General features: G+C 42.3%; 1 protein-coding gene across 1 annotated transcript in view; it reads right to left on the reverse strand.

The window, feature by feature from the left end:
* LOC139260334 (myoferlin-like) overlaps positions 1-19939 on the reverse strand; it is a 301635-nt gene that overhangs the window by 139932 nt on the left and 141764 nt on the right. The window contains exons 37-43 of the mRNA XM_070876822.1: positions 12540-12705; positions 12185-12258; positions 10409-10465; positions 7773-7829; positions 7000-7008; positions 4497-4595; positions 1847-1972 (exon numbers count right to left, since the gene is read on the reverse strand). Of these exons, the coding sequence (XP_070732923.1) occupies positions 1847-1972; positions 4497-4595; positions 7000-7008; positions 7773-7829; positions 10409-10465; positions 12185-12258; positions 12540-12705 (588 nt within the window). The remainder of the gene's footprint in view (positions 1-1846; positions 1973-4496; positions 4596-6999; positions 7009-7772; positions 7830-10408; positions 10466-12184; positions 12259-12539; positions 12706-19939) is intronic.

Here is a 19939-nt window from a genome sequence, read left to right on the forward strand (position 1 = left end):
AGTTTGGCATGGAACCCATTTGTCCCACAGCTTTCCCCCAGATTGCAGGCCTTTTAGCATCAACTGTAATGCACTGAGAATTAAGTGCGAGTTGAGCACAGAGAGGGGAGAATACGATTTGGAACAAAATGGGAACAGAGGTTATGATATATATTACTCCACTTTTTGCTGGATGATGTGATAATTTGAATTATACAGAGATGCTAAAGTTTTAAAACTCTTGATTAATTTTTGTTGAGAAAAGTCCACCATAAGCTTTGAATTATTGCAATTATTCTACTCTGGGGTTGTTGATGTGATGTGCTAATTTCAAAAGAGTGATTGACTAAATTACATGGTTTGGAACCGCTATGGGATTTGATGGTGTATCTCCTGACTCAGGTAGGTTATCTTGTTTTGGGAAGCAGTAGTTTATTCTGTGGTATAATTTGTGTGGGTTTGAGTACAAGGCAAATCCATTTTCAGTCAATTCATTTCTCGTTAACCCGGTTATCCTTTAAAAAAGAGCATGTTGTGCCCCATTTTTAATTATATCTTTAAAAGTAGGCAACCTGGAAATTTTTTTTGTCAAGTGTGGTCTCAAGTAGGATAGCGTTAGAGATTTCCACGTAGTACTTGTATACAAAAGAAGGAAGCAGACATAGCGATATTTGGACTATAACAGATAAAAACACAAACTGCTGGAAATACTCAGCAGGTCAGGCAGCACCTGTGGAGAGAGAAAAACAGAGTTAATGTTTCATGTTGATGACCTTTCGTCAGAATTGGAAAAAGGTTAGCGATATAACAGGTTTTAAGCAAAGAGAGGCAGGGAAAGGGAAGGGGAGGAAAGAACAAAAGGGAAGGTCTATGATCGGGTGGAAGGCAGGAGAGATTAAATGACAAAGATGATGGTGCAAGTTGAAAGGGGATGGTAATGGGACAAGAAAAGAAACAAAAAATGGGTTTAGAGGTACAAATGGGATTAGCAGAACCATCAAAGCTGCCATCCGGAAAAAAATGGGAGCAGAGGTTATGATCTGAAATTGTCAAACTCAATGTTGAGTCCAGAAAGCAGTAAAGTGCCCAATTGAAAGATGAGGTTCCTTCAACTTAATTGGAACACTTTAGGAGGCACCAGAGCGGGATTGGGATGATGAATTAAAATGAAAGGCATCCGGAAGCTCGCAGACAGAATTAAGGTGTTCCACAAGCGATCAACCAATCTGCGTTTGGTCTCCCCAATGTAGAGACCAGACCACAGTATACTTAATTGAAAGTACAACAGGTAAATCGCTATTTCACCTGGAAGGAGTGTTTGGAGCCCTGGACGATGGGAAGGGAGGAAGTAAAGGGCAGGTGTTGTATCTCCTGCGCTTGAATGGGAAGGTGCCGAAGGTAGGGATTAAGGAGTGGACCAGGATATCATGGAGGGAACAGTCCCTTTGGAATACTGAAAGGGGAGGGGTGATGGTGTTTGATGTGATCACACTGGAGGTGGTGGAAATGGCGCAAGATGACCCATTGAATGTGGAGGCTGGTGGGGTGGAAGGAGACAAGGGGAACCCTATCATGGGAGGGAGGGAGGGAGGGAGGGAGGGAGGGGGAAGGGGCAAGAGCAGAAGTGTGGGGAAAATGGAACGGACATGGTCGAGGGCCGTGTCAACCATGGTGGAGGGGAATCCTCTGTTGAGGAGGAAGGAAGACATATCTGAAGCACTGGCATGGAAAGTGGCATTGTCAGAACAGATGCAACAGAGAATGGAAGAGAGTCCTGACAGGAAGTATCGCCAAGGTAGCTGTGGGAGTCCGTGCTCTGAATGGAGCTATAGTGGAGTGAGCTTTATTTTAAAGAACAGGCCATTACCTTAAATTCACCCACAACTGATGGGTCTTCATCATCCTCTGATTTCCCCCTGTATAGTTTAAAGGTGCTGCAGAAATCAGTCAGTCCTTTGAATTCAGGGACATTCTCTAATTCTGTGGTGTACACCTGTAGGGAGGGAAGTTGAGGAAGCTGAATGAGCGAGAGAGAGGAGAGAGAAAGAAAGAGATGCACACAAAAAGCACTCTTATAGCCAACAATTCCCACTTCACTTTCTGCCTGGAAGGCAAAGTCATCTTATCTAGATGCAAGCTGGCGTGAGGCTGATTATTGGCAACAGTCAGGGCCAGGTGTAATCTGAAAATATCCAGGCAGTGTCAGTTTTAAAATCATCTCTCTTAATTGTGTTGACAGCTACATGTCTACAGGCAATGCAAAATGTCAAACTCTTTCAATTTCAAGTGAAGGCAGAAAACAGGCCTTTTTGGAATCCAACTGCCGACAATAGTCAGCATAGAAGAGGCTCAGTAATAGATATCAATTCTAATTAAAACATTTAGCAGTGCGTTAGTGCACCTCCTAAAGGGATTATTTCAGAACCTAGTTAGGTTACTAGTAGAAACTCCTACTCCAAAGCAAAGCTGTTCCATTGGAAATTGACATGTAGCCCAGTAAAATATCTACAAATATATTAAAAATGTTAGTCTGCACACAATTATAATTGACAGCACAGAAAGAGGCCATTCAGCCCATGTTGACTGACAAAAAGCTATCCAGCCTAATCCCACTTTCCAGCTCTTGGTCTGTAGCCTTGTAGGTTACAGCACTTCAAGTGCATATCCAAGTACATTTTGAGAGTTCCAGACCCCCAATTCCCCTCAAATCCCCTCTAAACCTCCCACCAATTACTTCAAATCTATACCTCCTGGTTGTTGACCCCTCTGCTAAAGTAAATAGGTCCTTCCTATCAACTCTGTCTAGGCCCCTCATAATTTTATACACTTCAATAAGGTCTCCCCTCAGCCTCCTCTGTTTCAAAGAAAACAAACCCAGCCTATCCAATCTTTCCTCATAGCTAAAATTCCAGACAACATCCTCGTAAATCTTCTTTGTACTCTTTCTTGTGCAATCACATCTTTCCTGTAATGTGGTGACCAGAACTGCATGCAGTACTCCAGCTGTGACCCAACTAGTGTTTTATACAGTTCAAGCATAATCTCCCTGCTCTTGTATTCTATGCCTCGGCTAATAAAGGGAAGTATTCCATATGCCGCCTTAACCACCTTATCGATCTGGCCTGCTACCTTCAGGGATCTGTGGACATGCACTCCAAGGTCCCTCTGTTCTTCTACAATTCTCAGTATCCTACCATTTATTGTGTATTCTCTTGCCTTGTTAGGCACTAAACACACCAGAAATGATATTTGGCAAAGTAAAAACACACTGTAAACTTCAGAACAAAATTCTATATCAGGTTAAAGAGTTCTTTGTAAGCAGAAAGTGAATCATGAAGGCAAACTCTTGGATTCTGTAACTCATTCAGAAAATAACCTTAAAAGCAACTAGATCACCTATAGAGCACTTCAAATGCAGCATTCGAGTCATCAGAAAAACATCAGAAATAGAAAACCAGGGCTAGTAAAAATTCACTGCAAAACATAAGTTCATAGTTTGTTTTTAAAGTTTAAGATGCTGCTTGGAAATTTAAAATGAGACACAATACTTCTAGACATTAGAACCTCTACTACGATCCGACTTGTTTTTCTAGATCGTCACGGTCACTGATCAGAATGGAGGATATCTAAATGCAAGTGTTGGTGCTTAGTTTTGGGCAAGTTGAATTTCAAATAGGACTCTCTTACTGCATTAGGGTTGTGAACATGTTTTAACCATTTCCATTAATGAATTGACGTATTGAGAGAAAACAAAAAAGTACTAAAAATAACGTGTTTAAAAACACACTAACTTAGTAATGTGTCCCAAAGCACTTCACAGGAAGGTTTTAAGACAAAACAAATAAATTTGACATAATTATGGCAGATGACCAAAAGCTTGGTCAAAGAGGTAAGTTTTAAGGCACACCTTAAAAAGGAGGAGAGGGGGTAAGAGAGGCTGAGGGGTTTAGAGAGGAAATTCCAGGGGTTAGGGCCTAGGCAACAGAAGGCATGGCCACCAATGGTATAATCAGGGATGCTCAAGAGGGCAGAATTTGAGGAGCGCAGACATTTCTGGGAGGTGGGGTGGGGGGGGGGTTGCAAGGCTGATTGAGATTAAGGAGATAGGGAGGGGTGAAGCCATGGCCTTGTAAACAAGGATGAAAAGTTTGAAAATCCAGTCATCGCTTAACCAGGAGGCAATGTAGGAGGGAGAGCACAGGGGTGATGGATGAGCGGGAATTGATGCGGGTTAGGACATAGGCTGCCGAGTTTTGGATGACCTCAAGTTTATGTGGGGTAGAATTTGGGAGGCCAGCCAGGAGTAGTCAAGTCTAGAGGTAACAAAGGCATGGATGAGGGTATTAGCAGATGAGCTGAGGCAAGGGTGGAGACGGGCGATGTTACGGAGGTAAATCGGCGGTTTTAGTTATGCTGCGGCTCAGTGGACGGAAGCTCATTTCAGGGTCAAATGACATCTAGGTTGCGAACATGATTGGGAATATAAAAAAAAAGACAGAAGCACAAAACGACATTACCTTTAGTGTATCGTAACCTTTCTGAAGATAATTGCTACATCGGTCATGCTCTCCGATAGATGCATAAAACTTGCTCCACCAATCGATTGATTCATCCTCCTACATACAAGAAACATTAAACCTCCTTAACAAAATAACTTTACTAAAAGACACGCACTAACTACAGAACACGGATTTCAAATATTAATAGCAGCTGCCAGAGGAACTTGGAACTCAACCTATCGACAGACTGGCAAATGAGCTTCCACTATTACCAGTTAGTATGGATCATCACATCAGGGCAAGTCCCAGCCAGACTGCATGTGTAAGCCTTGGTTATGCTAATTTGCCTTAAAGTAGTAGAGCAAACCTGCATATGCAAATTTATCTGTTGACTTCTGATCTGGCCTTGTACTATCAATGGAGCATAATTTACCTTAGTATGGCATCACAATTTAGTAAAATATGTTATAATGCAGAAAACCTAAATGGAATATTCTGCAGGGCTCACTTTTCAATGCATATTTTTTCCCCTGACCTTCTCAAGCAACTTAATATTTAAAAAAACTTCTTCCCCCTTATGCCTTCTATTCTGAAAAGGATGTGATTCACGGTGGAATTATTTTTCAAGGGCAGCAGCCTTCCAATTCCCAACCAAAATGGTTGTCCTTCAAAGAAGGTCTGGACAGTGAATCAGTTTGACCATAACATTCAAAGGAGGCTCCCAAGGTATGGAAAGTGGCCCACACTGTCCAAGGTCTTGTTGTGGATCTTAGTGGTCAGGGGGGTGGGGGACAATACTGTGAGGCAGGGGCAGGTTGGTAGAGAACGTTAGTCTTACGGGTGTTTAATGTAAGGCCCAGACTCTCGTACGCTTCAGTGAAGGAGTCAACAATGGTTTGGAGTTCGGCCTCAGTTTGTGCAAATGTTGTCTGTATACTGTAATTCAATGTCAGCGAGGGCAGATATCTATGACGAAACCCAACACCACCTTCAATGTAGCCTTCGGTCGCTTGAGGAAAAGTGTTTGCAGACCAAGTTCTCAAATCCAAACTCTACAGAGCAGTAGTGATTCCTGCCCTCCTATATGCTTCAGAGACATGGACAATGTACAGTCGGCACCTCAAAGCACTGGAGAAATACCACCAACATTGCCTCTGCAAAACCATTGGCAGGATAGGCACACCAACATCCGTGTTCTCTCAGGCCAACATCGAAGCATTGACCATGCTCAATCAGCTCCAAAGGGTGGGACACATATAGCCCGCATGCCTGACACAAGACTCCCAAAGCAGGCACTCTACTCCGAGCTCAGTCGCAGCAAGCGAGCCCAAGAGGATAGAGAAAATGCTTCAAGGTCACCCTCAAAGCTTCATTGAAAAAAAAATGCAACATCCCCACCGACTCTTGGGAATCCCTGGCCCAAGACGGATCAAAGTGAAGCAGCATTCAGGAAGGCGCCAAACACAGACTCTTCGTCGGGAGCATGCAGAAGTCAAGTACAAACAGCAGAAGGAACATACGATAAACCAAGCAACCCACCCACCCGTCCTTTTAACCAGCACCTGCCCCACCTGTGAGAGTCTATCGATCCTGCATTGGACTCATGTTAGTGTGGAAGCAAGTCATCCTAGACTTCGAGGGATTGCCCAAGAAGAACATTCAAAGCTCAATCTTTTCCTTGCCAGTATCCCCATTTGCAAACTTCATGGGATAGACAGCAGTAGAAATTCTAGTTATTCCATCATTCCTAAGTCTTGGTAATGCATTCGCCCTCAGTTGGATAAGCTCAATTCATTCTGCAAACACCAGGGATCCTGGTCTGTATAAACATAGTACCACACATGTATCCAGTAAAACATTGGCTGGGGCGGCAGGGGGTGGGGGGGAAGAGAGCAAGAAGAAACAGTACATTTGATATCATTTCGGGTTTATGATAATTCCAATTTCTCCATCAATACAACTTAAAAACTCAGCTACATAACAGAAAAAAAAAAGTTACTGGAGTCACCATTGATGGCTTAGAAATAACATCTCCATTTCCAAGTCATACAGACCAGGAAGGTTCCCGTTTCAGGCTTGGTCTGTCCTGAGCCAGTTAATTTATCTGGGGGTACGTTGGGTTAGGGAGAAGAAAAACACCAGCTAGGGTTTGCACTTCTGCTTGCTATCCTGGACTTCTGACTGCAAGCACTCCTGTTTGAACCTTAGCCCATGATGGGATTGACCACAAATGGCATCCTTAATCTAGATCATCTTTGAGATCAATGGATGTCTCCCAGAATCAGACAGCTTGTTGGCACTCACATGGGCAAGATACCAGGTGACAACTGCCACCTGTGGAATGATCAGCAAGATGTTCAAACACTTGCTATAGGGGGAGGAGATTGGGGGAAAAAAAAACACTGAAATGGTGTCAATATTACTTCAAAATGCCCCCTTAAAATTGGTTACAAGAGAAAAATAAGCTAATGCCTTTCCAGTTGCACCTTGCATTTAACAAAGACATCAAAATTAGACTTACCTTTACAGCCTGTTCACAGCATTGAATCGTTCATCAATACCACATTGAGAATGATGGAAAGAACGTGGAGGAAAGAAAATCAAATCAAGTTAGTGATCAGAATAGGGAAAGCTTTTTACCAATTCAAATGGCTAACATGCATTTGTAAGTAGGAAAGAGTAATCAAAACAATTCAGTGTTTCAGGAGAGAGGGCTTCATTATGGATAAAGCCACCAAAAGATTCCTAAAAGCAGCAGTTTATTACATACCTCTTTAGGAAGTCATCTAGCCAAGATTAATTTCTAAACGCAGATTAATTTGCACTTTAACCACATGGGGAGTCTTGTGTTATGATTCAATGCAAAAGACTACAGGTTAAAATTTCTGGTTTTGGTTAGCATTGTATTTTCCCCTCAAGTTTTTAAGTTGTTGGGAGGAATAAAACAAAGACTACATAGGTCTCTGCAAAGATGAAGGTATGTAATGAACAAGTATTGGTTAGTACCACCACTATTCAACTCCAAAAAAGCAAATTCTCATTTACTGATCATGCATGTTGTTCTGTAAAGCTGTTTAATGACTGGGAATGAAACAGAAATCACCCGATTTATAGTTCGGTCGAAGTTTCAAATTTCCTGCATGGTATTGACACACAAACCCTTTCTATCAGCCTACACAGTCTTCACTGAACTTTTTAAACCCACACAGCATTATTGACAGGTGAAGACACACACTTCTTCATACTATTTACTGTTCCAAAACACAGTACATTTGTACAGCATGCAAGACATACCTGGGAAGAACGAAAGGCAGTCAGTCCTTCAGAATGTTTCATATCAATGGGCACCATCTTTGATTTTTTCAATAAGAAAAAATAAGGAGTTTAACAATGCTGTATAGTTTAAAGATGGCCTTTGTCAGACCTGTTGTGTCATAGTTTTAACTAGCAGTCTGTGTAGGCTAGCATAGGAGATGTGGTGTCTTTATAGATTCAAAAGATTTTACCACCAACTGTATGCAAATGAGATTTGGGAGTAAATTTTCATCTGTACATCAATAGTGAAACATTTTTTTTTTGGAAAGAGAAATCTTTTACCATCACAATCAAGTGGTGTCTGTCAATATAGCTAGCTTTCCGTGCAATTCCTAACTTTAACCAAGGAGGCTCCACACTAGGGATTTCATTTTATGATGCATGCCAGCATTAAAGACCTCAAACGCCAACACAAAACTCAGAATTTTAGGTGAAGCTATAACAAAAAAATTACAACTGCCTCCATTCATTTATCGTACAAATCCATACTGTGAAGGGCTTGTTACAATAAATCTCTCAGGCTTCTGCTTTGCAGATTGTCCAGGCAATCCCCACACACAATTAAAGCAGATTTGGAGTAAAAACAGAAAGCTCAAGAACATTCTTATTGGTATTATGTCCTATATTTAAAAAAAAACTTGCATTTTAGTACCTTTTACATAATGTTCAGAGCAGCATTGGATGCTAGAAGTTATCATATGAAGCAACAGAAAGGATTGAAAACAGAAATAAACCTACACCAACAGTGGCAGCAACTCCAGTAAACATAGGCCATTGTTTCTCAAGCAGGTTAGCAGTTTTAAAAAATATCACATCCTATTCAAGTGTATTTTGGGAACAAATAGCCTCTATTTGGACTTTAAGCATTAGTTGGTAATCAGTTGTAGTTGAAGCCCACGACCCACTTGCTTGTAAAGGCCAATTAATCTTCTCCCTCGCCCTCTTTCCTCCCTCCTCGCCCTACCACCTCCCAATCACAAGAGGCTGATCCCATCCTTGCCCAAAGTCCATACATATGCACTGTGCCAGCTTAATTCACTGGATAGTTACCTCAGGAGCATAATTACTGCCCTGACTGAGATAAGCAAACTCAGCACAAACAGAATTCTGTTGATATGTATAGCTCAACACTACTGCGTGGAGTTCATTTATGTACTGGCTATTTGGAGACAAGTGAATTAACTTGAGAATCAGACTCAGTCACCTTGCATATCTACACTATAAAACACTTGAAATGGGATTATTAGGTAGCAATGGATTGGTAAGTAAAAGGAGCAAGATGGAAGTTTATACAGGACTGAAAATCATGTGCATAGATTTACTGTTCGTGAAGTGGTGATTTACACATTTCATAGAATTTGCACTGAAAACTAAATAGATTACAATTAGCAGGTTTTCCAAATTCACAATTGAGCCAGGTTTCACCAAAAGAGCTTAGATTAGTATTGTTAACGAAAGTGAAAAGTGAATTTAAAGCATGGTCTTCCCTCCTTTTCCTCTTCACCTGCGATGCTGCTCAAGATTTCATGAAGAGGAAATTAGAATAGTTGGAATATGAAAAAGGAAGTTTCTCCAATAGTTGAAAAGTTAAGGCGCCACCTTTGTGCCATGTCATCCAGGAATGTCCCAGAATTGATTTGCCTTGAGTTAACCAAGAGCAACAAGCTCACAAGTGGCCGCTGCTTCCTCAGGATAGGAAAAGTAAACAAATCAGACAGGCCTGTCACTTTCCAGTTATCAGTGCTGGAAGTGTTGTGCTGACACTGGACAATGACAGAATCAGGCTTAGCTGTGCCATCTTCCATAGTCCAATAGCCTGCTGACAAGATTCCGACATGTATCGCCACTTGGTGAGGTTTAAAATCTCCCCCACTGTGGATCCATATCCCAAGCTGCCAGTGCTTTCAGAGGGGGGGTCGGGGAGTGTTTGAATAGTTAACATATAAAGTTCATATAGTAAAAACAAGAGAAAATGGAAAAACAATCAGATATAAACTTAATTTCAAAATAAGCTATTCAAGCATTTAAAGTATTCCTATTTCTGACATGCAGGTAGCTTTATTGATGTAACATTCAAGGGGTAGAGAGGGTTAGTTGTCAGATCATGGGAGCAGAGAACAAAATGGCTGGCCTAAGGATGTGAAGACTCCTAGAGCCACCAACAGTGTTAAATCTTTACCAATTAAAAGACATCATGGCCTGTTGTGCTTTTTATACTTCTTAAGTTTTTAATCTTTAGCATAAAAGGTTAATTTTCTTTGGGTGGAAAAGGGGGGAACAATACCTGCAAAATTAATTGCAAACCAGAGTACATTCATAGACACATGTACTTTAATGAGTGTCAGATTGCTAGACATGATGTATGAATCAGGACCCTGAATGAATGCTGGTCAACTGTAACAAAATGAGCTCACAATTCATTCGATTTTAGGAATCAAGCGTTTCTAGTAGAAAGTGCTAGTTACTGGCAGACAGTTTAACTACAAGGCAAATGAATGTAACAGATACTTGCACTCCCATAATTTCATGTAACATACAGTGGTAGAAAAATAATCCAGTGTAACCACCTAAACCCCGAGTATTGTCATCTCTTTGTATTCACTTTCTATACATACATGCAGTGCTGATGGAGTAGTCATTTTGACGACTGCTTTGGTCATACTGTCTACAAACTGAAAGTTAGAACATATCGTGAGTGTTCCATCGTGTGGGTTTGTACCCACGCCACTCACTCGACCAATATTAAAACTTTTCAAACCGTTCATCAGCCACTCATTACAAATTGCACAGATTACATAATGGGCCTAGCAACACAGCAAACATATGATCTGTAAGATAATACAAATACATTATGCAATCCACAGCATACAAAAACAAAGAAGAAATCGAATTGAATCCAGGCAGAGACCAGACACGGGTTTGCAGTAAAAATGACTTCGCATTCTGAACTCAACCAAATTGATCAACAATCTGTGCAACATGATTTACCTTGAGCTTTCCATAGCATTTGGATTGAACAGTACTTGTTCGTGGATTATTAAAAACTTTAACAAATCACATCCTGCAGCATGCCATTACTTCAATCATTACATCATCTGTTCAATTCACACAATCCGATATGAATCTTGAGCGAGTTGTCTCCCCACAGAATATTTAAGTTACTTCTAGTCGTATATTTGGATTTCCAGAAGGCATTCGATAAGGTGCCACACAAAAGGTTACTGCATAAGATAAAAACTCACAGGGTTGGGAGTAATATATTAGCGTGGATAGAGGATTGGCTAGCTAACAGAAAACAGAGTTGGGATAAATCGGTAATTTTCCAGTTGGCAAAGTGTAACGCCACAGGGATCAGTGCTGGGGCCTCAGCTATTTACAATTTATATTAATGACTTGGATGAAGGGACCGAGTGTAATGTAGCCAAGTTTGCTGATACAAAGATAGGTGGGCAAGCAAGTTATAGGATGATGCAAAGAATCTACAGAAGGATATTAGATAGGCTCAGAGTGGGCAAAGATTTGGCAGATGGACTATAATATGGGAAAATGTGAGGTTATCCACGTTGGTAGGAAAAATTAAAAAAAGCAAATTATTTAAATGAGGTGCAATTACAAAATGCTGTAGTACAAAGGGATCTAGGGGTTCTTGCGCATGAAACTCAAAGTTAGCATGCAGGTACAGCAAGTAATCAGGAAAACAAATGGAATGCTGGCCTTTATTGCAAAGGAGATGGAGTATAAAAGTCGGAAAGTCTTGTTGCAACTGTACAGGGTGTTAAGACCACACCTGGAGTATAGTTTTGGTCTCATTTAAAGGAAGGATATAGTTCAGAGGAGGCAGTTCAGAGAAGGTTCATGAGGTTGATTCCTGAGATGAAGGGGTTGTCATATGAAGAAAGGTTGAGTCTATACTCCTTGGATTTTAGAAGAATGAGAGGTGATCTTATTGAAACATAAGGTTCTGAGGTAGCTTGACAGGGTAGATGCAGGGAGGATGTTTCCCCTCATGGCAGGGTGGGGGGGATGATCTAGAGCTAGGGGACAGTTTCAGAATAAGGGGTCACTCATTTAAAACTGAGACGGAGGAGGAATTTCTTCTCCGAGGGTTGTAAATCTGCGGAATTCTCTACCCCAAAGAGCTGTGGAGGCTGGGTCTTTGAATATATTGAAGGTGCAGATAGACAGATTTTTGAGCGATAAGGGAGTCAAAGGTTATGGGGAACGGGCAGGGAAGTAGAGCTGAGGCCCTGATCAGATCAGCCATGATCTTATTGAATGGCGGAGCAGACTCGAAGGGCCAAATGGCCTACTCCTGCTCCTATTTCATGTGTGTGTGCATGTAGGAAGTTTTGAATAATTTTTCAGGTCACTAAAAAGATGGAGCACTTTACCTGCGATTCCAGGAGAGGCTTTTGGTTATCTTCCACATCAATGACACAATCACGAGCACTTGAAAGTAGAGATGCTGTATGAAATTATGAAGACTGCATCAGCATACTAGCAATTTTAGAAATTAAGGGGTAATGGCATGAAAATGCATCCAGACAAGAGAGTAAATACATTACATTCAAAAAATTATTTTGTTTAAAAAAGCAATTCCTTGATTAATTTTTAAGAACATGGCACTTTGGAACAAGGAGTGTGAGAAAGATGCATCATCAATCCAAGCTTGTTCTTTACAATGAAGCTAAGTTTCCCATCAAATGCAGAGGTTGCAATTCCTTCAAAAAAAGTTTGGAAAAATACCTTTTGATTGCATTCCAAAGGTCTCTTTTGCAGCATATGCATCAATCCGATATTCTTGCAGGGAATGAATTGTGCACTGTCCGACTACTGGTTTACGTCCAAATGGCCTGTGGTCAATTACCTTTATGACAATAGGAGGGGTGTACATTTCTTCTTTTGGAAGAAGCTAGAACCAAGATCAAAAATGACAAGTTTAAATTTTTTTCAGGTCCATCCAGTTACATAAATCTTCATTCATTGATATCGTCACTTGCTACAGCCCAAATTCACTTTGACATTGAGCATTTTCAAGTACCAGATGTTCAAAATTGTGTGATGTTAAATTACCTTTCCTCGACATTATGACCTCTTAAACTGCACAACACTTGTTCATTTGTGACCATAGAAACAGAATGGTTGCAGCACTGAAGGAGACCATTCGGCCCATCAAGCATGTGCCAGCTCTCCAAGAGCACTTCAGCTAGTCTCACTCCTCTGCCCTTTCCCCACAACTGCAATTTTTCCCCTTGAGGTACTTTTCCAATCCCTTTTGAAAGCCAAGATTGAGTCTACCTCCAACACCCTTTCAGACAGTGCATTCCAGATATTAACAATCCGCTGCATTAAAAAGTTTGTCCTCATGTCACTTTGGTTCTTTTGCCAATCACCTTAAATCTGTATCCTCTGGTTCTTGACCCTTCCACCAACATGAACAGTTTCTCAATATCTAAATCCGTCATGATTTTGAATACCTCGATCAAATCTCTCTCAACCTTCTTTGCTCGAAGGAGAACAACTCCAGCTTCTCCAGTCTATCCACATAACTGAAGTCCCTCATTCCTGGAATCATTCTCGAAAATCTTTACTGCACCCTCTCTAAGGACTTGACATCCTTCCTAAAGTGCGGTGCCCAGAATTGGACACAATACTCCAGTTGAGGCCGAACCAGTGTTTTATAAAAGGATCATAACTTCTATGCCCATTTATGAAGCCCAGTCTCCCGTATACTTTATTAACCGCTTTTTCAACCAGTCCTGCCACCTTCGATGGTGTGTGCACATATAACCCCATGTCTCTGTTCATGCACCCACTTTAGTTTATATTGCCTCCCCATTCTTTCAACCAAAATCACTTCACACTTTTCTGCGCTAAATTTCATCTGCAACAAGTCCACCATTTCACCAGCCTGTCTTCTTGTAGTCTATAACTATCCTTCTCACTGTTCGCTATACTAACAAGTTGTGTGGCATCTGCAAATTTTGAAATTCCACCCTGTACGTCAAGTCCAAGACATATATATAAAATATATATACACACACACACATATATATACACACACACACACACACACACACATACATATATATATATATATACACACACATATATACACACACACTGATAGAGTATTCAAACAGGCTCATTTAGACAGACTGTGAAAATTCACAGACCCCCAAGTCAAGGCTGCTACATGCAGTTCGGCATGTTGCATTAACTCATCAATCAACTTGACATTTTCGGACCTTGGGTAGTGAGCCAATTAAAACGTTAAAAGACTTTCAATTGAGCCAATAAGGTCAAAGAAGGAGAGTTCTTTTCTGTAAATTGAACCCGGTATAAAATACTGCCATTTTGATCATGTGTCTCAGTAAGACAAAAGAACTGGCAATCAGCCAGCAGCTTGTTACTCTCTGCCAAGATTAAAAAGTTAAAACTACCATCGGAGTTCGTATTTCATTGGAAATTAAGAGATCTAACAATCTTGGCACTGCGAGCAGGGTCGCTGAGGAAAGAAACTGAATTTTGGACATCGGACCTATATATTGAGGTAATGACTCCTCTTTTTTAAAAAAAAAAGTCCTCGGTCAAAAGTCTAAATTCGCCTCTCCTTCTACGCGATTCCGAAAGCCTCCGGTTTGCGAACCCTCCGGTTGGTAGTTGGCTCGAGGTCCCATAGACGTCTAAACTTCGGCGGTGTGTTAGTTAATTAATCACCGACCTATTGATCGGCTAGCAAGCCTCCGACTCGAGACCCCAGTAAAGAACTCAGTAAAGAAATGGCAGCAGGAGATAAGGGCAAAGAATTGCCTACAACTGTTAAAGGTGGGCAGGCACCACCTGAAGTTTCGCTAGATTTAATTCTCGAACAGTTGATAGAATACATAGAGCAACAATTCAACTTATCTAAAACCTGTATTAAGATCGAACAAAAGTACGGAACCTTCAAAGGACAATGGTCCTTGGACGAGATTAAAAGGGTCTGGGGAAAAACGACCCGTATGAAAAATAAAGAGCGAACTAGATGGTTCCTAGCGGTTATGGGCCAGATCCGAAACCGGAATGAAATTATAATGCGTTCCCAACATGATCGAGAACTGACCAGTACAAAGGATCAATTGCAAGCTGTTTGTGCACAGCTGCTACAGAAAAAGCTTGAACTTGAAAAGCTGGAAGCGGAAGTTAAAGATCTTAAAGGTGAAATTAAAGAATGGAAAAAATCATTAGGTCAAGAGACAGTAATAGGAAAAGGAAAATGTATTGATCAATTCCCAGGGTACCATGTTTGGATAAATTAAAAGTGCAAACCCGAAGACACGACCGAGGAATAGATACGGATTCCGAATCCTCCGACAATACAGTGTCAGAGGATGAAGAATTAGGGGTGCGCTTTGCCCCGTTTAAAAAAAGACGAGTTGTAGTCAAATCAGAAGAGACTGCAGATGAGGGCGGAACCAAAAAAACAAAGAGAAGGGTGTACGAAGAATACTTAGTTCTTGATCCGGCAGACCCAGGGAAAATTGATAAATGGTCCAAGGAATTGCCCAATCCAAAGAAAGGGGGAGTAAAAACGTGGGACCAATTGGAGCTTAAGAAATATATATCAACTTCATCCCTGGGACAGAGTGCAAATTTTGACCATAATGGTGCCAAAAACACAGGGAAGAAAATTGCACGACAAGGTAGAAGCAGCTTTGGGGCAGAATGAACAAGAATTAGATGCAGGATGGGAGGCGATTAAACACTGGCTGCAAGCTTTCAGTCCAGCTAAGACAGACTGGGGAAAAATTGCAGCCTGCCAACAGAAAGGAACAGAGGAGGTCCTGGAGTATGACGAGCGGTTTAGATGCACGTGGCTAGAACATTCGGGTATGAATCATACGGATGAGGAAATGGATGATCAAGTGTTTGGACCCCTGAAAGCAGCTTTCGTGGCAGGTCTAAAGCCAGAACTGTCCAAAATGCTTAAGGTAGTGTTACCGGACTGGGAAGGTAGAGGAACTACCTTTGCAGCATTGGTGGATCGATGTAACCAATTAGATCGGGATATGGGAGCTAAAGTCCGAGCTGTACAGGCTATGGGAAGGAAATCCCAGGATTCCGATAAACAGTCATTAGGAAAATTACCCGGAAAATGTCATTATTGTGGGAAAGGTCGTCACTGGGCCAAGACGTGCAGGGCAAAACAGCAAGGTCGTGGCTGGGGAAGAGGACTCAGCCAGGGATACAATTCAGCCAACAAGCCAGGCTTGTCACAAGATAATGACCTCATAGAAACATTTAAGCGACTGACAATACAACAACAGAAGGAGTTACTTGGGATAGCAAAAAACGATTAGAGCCCACCCCTGGCCCCCCTTCTCGCACTAATACAACAAAGGGAAGATGGGCTATATATAACTGTGAGGGTGGGCGATAAGGATGTGGACTGTCTTTTAGGCACAGGGGCAGAATTAACATGCTTACCCCTACAATATGGAGACTTTTTGCCGTTGGATGGTAGGGCACGTACAGCCTATGGAGTTGGAGGCCATAAAATGGAAATTAAAAGGACAACACCGGTACTTATAGGGCTGGGTCCACATGAACTAACCACACCGGTCTGGATAAGCCCAGTAGATCAACCCCTTTTGGGAATGGACGTTCTAATCCAAATAGATTCATCGTTGCATTTCGAGGATGGTCGGGTGACATGGTCAATTAGAACTTTGAAGAAAGAAGAATTGAAGGAACACCCGACATGGGCTAAAGATAAGAACGATTGCGGCCTACTCCAGATGGAGCCTGCGTCATTTACAGGGACCAAGCCTCCATGCACTAAACAGTATCCCATCAGTCCAACTGCCATCGCTGAAATCTTACCAGTTATTCAGCAATTGGAGAAACAAGGGGTGCTTATTAAAACGCATAGCTCCTCCAATAGCCCCGTGTGGCTGGTACAGAAATCTAATGAGACTTGGTGTTTGACTGTCGATTATAGGAAAGCTAACCAGTGTATTAATCAAAAAGCTCCTTTGGTCGAAGAACCCTCCAGCATTTTTAATGCCCTCAAACCGGAACATAAATATTTCTCGGTTATAGATATGGCCAACGGATTTTGGTCAGTGCCTCTGGCACCGGGGGTTCGACAGTGGTTTGCTTTCACAGTCCAAGGACAACGGTTACCGCAGGGTTTCCACAACAGCCCTACGGTATTCCACATGGCTTTACAAAGCCATTTGCGAGAATTACCTCCCCTGTCATCCAATATGTAGACGATATCCTGCTAGCTTCAATCACGGAAGAACAGCATGAACAAGATTTACGAGCTTTGCTGGATCACCTTCGGCTGAAAGGACATAAAGCCAGCATCGACAAAGCACAAATATCCCAAGAAGAGGTTGTATACCTGGGACAAAAGATTTCACAAGGAAAGAGAGAACTTACCCAGGATCCAACTGCAGCCATTCGGGCTGCTAAAAAACCCACCACTATTCAGGAACTAAGGTCTTTTTTGGGATTGTGTAACTTTAACAGAAATTGGATTGACTCCTTCACACAGCTTGCTCAGCCACTGAATGATATTTTAAAGGGGAAACGTGCCTCTAAAGAAGCCATCACCCTCACTAACGAACAGCAAGAGGCCTTCCTGAGTTTGAAAAAGGCTGTGTGTTCGGCACCAGCTTTGGGAATCCCCGACAGTAGTAAGCTATTTACCCTGTTCGTCCATGAGAAAGAAGGATATGACCGCTATACTGACACAAGAACATGGGGATTGGCAAAGACCTATTGGCTATTATTCGGCAAAATTGGATGCGGTAGCCCTCGGATGGGGAAGTTGCCTAAGGGCCATGGAAGCTACATGTCGAGCGGTAATGATCACTGCGGATCTAGTCCTTGACCAAAAGCTGATTGTCAAGTGTCCCCACACCGTACATGCTTTGCTGTCTATGAATAGAATGTCTCAGGTGACGGCAGCAAGATGGACCCGCTGGACAGCAGTTTTGGAAGCTCCTAATCTGCATATTGTCCGGGCCAGCCCGGTTAATCCCACAACTATGCTCCCGATGTCAGAATCGAGGGAGCAAGAGGGGGGGAGAATGTGAAGAGCATGACTGCGTGGAGATTTTAAAAGAAACAGAAGAAGCAGCCTTGCCAGCAGAGGAGCCTCTGCACAACCCAGACCTCATCCTGTTTACAGATGGTTCCTCCTTTGTTGACAATGGTACCAGAAAAGCAGGATGGGCAGTTACAACCTTATATGAGGTAGTGGCAAAAGGATGTTTACCCTCAGGAACGTCAGCACAACAGGCCGAGTTACGGGCCCTGTCAGAAGCATGTCAAATAGCAGAAGGACAGACAGCTAATGTCTACACAGATTCGCGTTATGCTTTTGGAGTCGCTCACGACTTTGGTATGTTATGGCGGAAAAGAGGATTCCTCATTGCTGCTGGTACACCTATCCGAAATGGAAAAGAAGTCAGAGACTTACTGGAGGCCACACAATTACCTCAGGAAGTGTCCATCCTGAAGTGTAAGGCCCATATCAAGGAAAATACCACAGAAGAAGAACAGGGAAATGCCCTAGCCGACCAGGCAGCTAAAGATGCCGCCTCACAGGGCGTTCCTCCAGAAGAACCAACACAGATGTGCAGATTGAAAGCACTCAGGACTCTGACATGAGACCTTCAAACAATGCAAGGCGAGTGCTCCAGAGAGGAAAAATGGACATGGATTGAGGCAGGAATTAAGCTATGCGAAGATGGTGTCTGGAGACAAAGAATTACCGACAAGCCAGTCGCGCCACAAGCGCTTATGCCTTTTTTAGCCCAACAGATCCACTCGCAGGGACACTTGGCCTCAACAGATGACGGCACGGTTCCAGAAAAGCTGGTGGGGTCGGGGATTTAAAAAACATGCCCAGCTGGTAACAGACCGCTGTGTGGTCTGCCAGAAAAATAATTCTGGACCCATCACGGTAATGCCCCAACTGAGGCCCCCTGCCCCTGTCGGACCATTCCAGCATCTGCAGGTACACCTATCCGAAATGGAAAAGAAGTCTTGTCATGGTCAACAGATTCTCTAGATGGGTAGAAGCTGTCCCAACTAAAAGAGCCATAGCTAATCACACTGCAAAGGTCTTGTGTAAGGATTACATTCCCCGATGGGGAGTCCCGAGTAGTATTGACTCAGATCAGGGAACACACTTCACAGGTGCTGTCTGCCAAGAAGTCTGCAGGTTACTGAACATTACGTGGGATTTACACTGTCCTTATCATCCACAATCACCAGGACAAGTAGAACAAATGAATCGAACTCAAACAACGGCTTGCCAAATGTCACCAAGAAGGAACACCATGGCCCCAGGCACTACCAATAGTGCTATGCAGCATTAGGGCAACCCCGAACAGAACGACAGGTCTAAGCCCATTTGAAATTATAACAGGAAGACCCATGTCGCTGCCAGGAACTATCGATTTACGGAAAGCTGATGTTCACTTAATGAGTGACACTCTGTTATCATACTGTCAGAACCTAACCAATGCTATTAGTTCTGTTTCCCGACAGGTATCGGCAGCTTGGGGTAATCCACCCGAAGGAGGACACGACATCATCCCGGGAGTCTGGGTGTATGTGAAAAAGTTGCATAAAGAACCTTTGGGTGCCAAGTGGGAGGGACCTTCTCAAGTGTTATTGACCATCCAGGCAGCTGTTAAAGTCCAAGGAAAGAAAGCCTGGATCCACGCTTCACACGTTAAACGAGCACCCGTAACTGAAGCTGAAATCTAATAAGGACAATTACTTTTTGCGAAAATTTATAAATTTACTGTATTATTGATTGTAGGTATTCTAGGCATAAGCCTACTTCTTATTAGCCGACCCTCTGCACCAAAGGGAAATAGTAGGGTAGCAAGGGAATTACATGTAAATACCTTTTACTTTTATATTGTTTGTTTATGTTGATTAAATGTTGTTGCGACCAGGCGGCTGTAGCTGCTGTCCCGCAGGTAAGACACCTTGCAGGTCCCAGCAGACCATCTGTACGTGGTACAGGAGTATGTTATGCTTAAGGAAAGGGTGAAAGGTTGTATTCTGGTTGAATTAAGATATTGATTTGGATTAAATTGGAAGGTGGTTAATTAACCGACTAAAACCAGACCTCC

Source organism: Pristiophorus japonicus, chromosome 3 (genome assembly GCF_044704955.1).
Source record: "Pristiophorus japonicus isolate sPriJap1 chromosome 3, sPriJap1.hap1, whole genome shotgun sequence".
Classification (NCBI taxonomy): domain Eukaryota; kingdom Metazoa; phylum Chordata; class Chondrichthyes; family Pristiophoridae; genus Pristiophorus; species Pristiophorus japonicus.